Source organism: Dasypus novemcinctus, chromosome 30, assembly GCF_030445035.2.
Source record: "Dasypus novemcinctus isolate mDasNov1 chromosome 30, mDasNov1.1.hap2, whole genome shotgun sequence".
Classification (NCBI taxonomy): Eukaryota; Metazoa; Chordata; class Mammalia; order Cingulata; family Dasypodidae; genus Dasypus; species Dasypus novemcinctus.
Genome location: NC_080702.1, coordinates 43893299 through 43896666, shown reverse-complemented (window position 1 = coordinate 43896666; position 3368 = coordinate 43893299). Strand labels below are relative to the sequence as shown.

At 35.1% G+C, this 3368-nt stretch overlaps 1 protein-coding gene across 1 annotated transcript; it reads left to right on the top strand.

Moving 5' to 3' along the window:
- The first annotated feature begins 1883 nt into the window (after nucleotides 1–1883).
- LOC105746263 (olfactory receptor 7A10-like) lies at nucleotides 1884–2846 on the top strand. Its single transcript, XM_012525752.1, has one exon. It carries the CDS (start codon nucleotides 1884–1886, stop codon nucleotides 2844–2846), a length of 963 nt encoding a protein of 320 aa, XP_012381206.1.
- Nucleotides 2847–3368: the final 522 nt, after the last annotated feature.

The window sequence follows — 3368 nt, the reverse complement described above, 5'->3', positions numbered from 1 at the left end:
TTGTATACTTGATATCATATCTATATAATGTTTTTAGCTTATTTATTTCAATTAGCAGCTGTCATTTGAGATTCATCTTTCCTTTTGTGGCTAGATGGAATATTTATTTTTTATCTCTTGTCTATATTCCCATGTATAGATATAGCACAGTGTTTATTCACTTATAGAATGACTTCTTGGTTGCTTACAGATTTTGGAGATTGAAAATATATCTAATAGAAATATTCACGCATGGGTGTTTGTGTTGAATTGTTTTCATATAAGCCACATATGTACCTAAGAGTAAAATTGCAGGATTGAATAGTAAGACAATATTTAGTTTTGCAAGAAGCCACTGAACTGTATTCTGCTTGTACGATTTCATATTCTCACTAACAATGAATGAGAGCTGGTATTGTCCCATATCGTCACCAGCAATTTTTATTGCCAATGTTAAGTTTGTTAACTAACCTAATAAGCATGTGGTGAAGAGAAATATCATTGTGGTTTTAATTTTGCAATTTCTTAATAACAAATGATGTTGGGCATCTTTTTGTTAATGCTTTTTTGCTGGCTCTGTATCTTGTTGGTGAGGATTCTGTTCAAATCCTTTGTCAATTTTTAAATTGTGTGTTTGCTTTCTTATTGTTGGGTGTTAAGAGGTCTTTATATTTTTGAATACAAAGAGTTTATCACATACGTGTTTTATAAATTTTTATTGTTTTTCAGAGGATACATAGATTACAAAAAATGCTACTTTAAAAATTATGAGTTTCCCATTTACCCCACCCCCCAACACCCACTCCTCCCACAACAGCTTCTTTCATCATTGTGGCACATTCATTGCATTTGGTGAATATATTTTGGGGTATTGTTGAACTGCATGGATTATAGTTTGCATTGTAATATATACCCTCCCCCAGTATTTTCAGTGGATTATTGTCCAGCATCTGTCCCTGCAATGTTATTTATGACAACTATAAATTCCCACAATGCCCCCACATCACCTCTCTTCTTCACTCTATCTCCCCTCAGCAAATTCCGAGGCCACTTTCTCCACATCAATGCTACAGATTCTTCCATTACTAGTCACAATAGTTCTACAGTAGAATATTGATAATTCCACTCAAATCTATATTTTATTTTTGTCAGTATTTTCCCCAAGCCTGTTGATAATTTCATTGCCTTATCAGGTCTTCCAAAGACCAGCAGTTTTATATTTTAATAAAGCCCAAGTCACACATTTTCTTCTGTCTTGAATCATGCTTTGGCGTTATCTCAAAACACTCATCACCAATGCACTGACCCCAAAATTTTCATTTTCTTTTTCTCTCTTTATTTTATTTAAATTGTTACCTTAAAAAAATATGAGGTCCCCATATACCCCCCACCCTCCTCCCACATCAACAAACTCTTTCATGATCGTGGGACAGTCATTGCATTTTATTCAAGAAGATTTTTACTTTTCATTTTACCTATATGTGTATGATTGATGCTGAGTAAATTTTTCCATAAAATTTGGTAACTTTAATTACATTCAAATGCTTTGCTACCTTTACCAATATGAATTACTTCAACTTTTTCATGAAAGGGTATAAAATGACTGGTTAAATTATTTGCTAAATAAAATAAATTCTAAGAGAATTTGCAGTGGAAAATATTGCCATGTGTATATATTTCCAATTATGGACAAGGATGGCTCATCTCCAAAATTAACAAGGAGATACAGGAACCTTTGTTGTCTCTGACATTTTCCATTAAAGCATGCTAGATCTATTTATATAAAAAAGGAAATGTTTAATTTAATGTGTTTCCAAGCCATAGCATTTATGATAATTTTTGCACCATTGTTTGTGCCTAAATTCTTATTGTTCTGGTCTCTTTTCTAGTAGTTCATCAGCTACATGGAAAACAAAACACATGTTTTAGAATTTGTCCTCCTCGGTCTTTCAGGAGATACAGAATTACAGTCTCTCCTCTTTGGGCTATTCCTGTGTATGTATCTGGTCATCATATTTGGGAACCTACTCATCATCCTTGCCATCATCATTGACTCCCACCTCCACACACCTATGTACTTCTTCCTCTCCAACCTGTCTTTTACAGATATCTGTTTCACTTCCACCACTGTCCCAAAGATGCTGCTGAACATCCAGACAAAGACCAAGACTATAACTTATGAAAACTGCCTCAGCCAGATGTTTTTTTTCATGCTTTTTGGACAACTAGACATCTCCCTTTTGATTGTGATGGCTTATGACCGTTTCGTGGCCATCTGTCACCCTCTGCACTACATGGTCATCATGAACCCCCAGCTCTGTGGCCTCCTGCTGCTCGCATCCTGGATATTGAGTGTTTTTGTCTCCCTTTTGCATGACTTAATGGTTTTGCGATTGTATTTTTGTACAGAGTTGGAAATGCCCCAGTTTTTCTGTGAAATTAATCATGTGGTCCAAATTGCTTGTTCTGACACCTTCCTCAATGTCCTATTGATATATTTTGATACCGGACTTCTGGGGGTTATTCCACTCGCGGGGATCCTTTTCTCTTACTCTAAGATTGTATCCTCCATTTTGAGAATTTCAACAACAGAGGGCAAGTACAAAGCTTTTTCTACTTGTGGGTCTCACCTCTCAGTAGTGACCTTGTTTTATGGTACGGGTCTTGCAGTGTATTTTAGTTCTGCTGTTACTCAAAACTCAAGGTTAAGTGCAATAGCCTCTGTGATGTATACAGTTGTCACTCCCTTGCTGAACCCCTTTATCTACAGTCTTAGAAACAAGGACCTAAAGCAGGCCTTAATAAAACTGAGAAACATTCTCTCTATAAAAGGAAGCTTCATCTCAAGTTCAGAAAAATGTTCATAATTAGCAGAGGTCACACACTGGGAGATATAAAGCTAGAAATTTTGTAAGTGAATAGAGTGATAATCTGTCATTTGTCTAATTTTCATAATTCAATTTCCTTTTTATATATATCAAGAATACTGTTTCTTCTGAATTATTTTACAAACTGAGATCTCTCTTATTGTATTCTCTGGAATCAGTATTGAAGGCAGAAACTGCTGCATGGATTTTCTGCATTAAAATATTTAATACAGGTAATTCTATACATATAAAATTATAGCATGTTTTGGAGGGATAAAGGTATACTGTGTCACTGCCAGATGAAAGCAAATCATTGTATTATATGGTTTGTGTGAAAAATAATGTCATATCAAAGACTGTGTGGCAGCTTCCAGAGTTTTTATTCTATCACTCCAGGAAGAGGTCACATCCTTACCTGGAGACACCATCTGATTTGGTTTACAATAATCATATCCCATCTCTGACATGCTGCTTTCTTCTGCTTATTTCCAATCACAAGTTAATTGAAGTTGATATCTACAA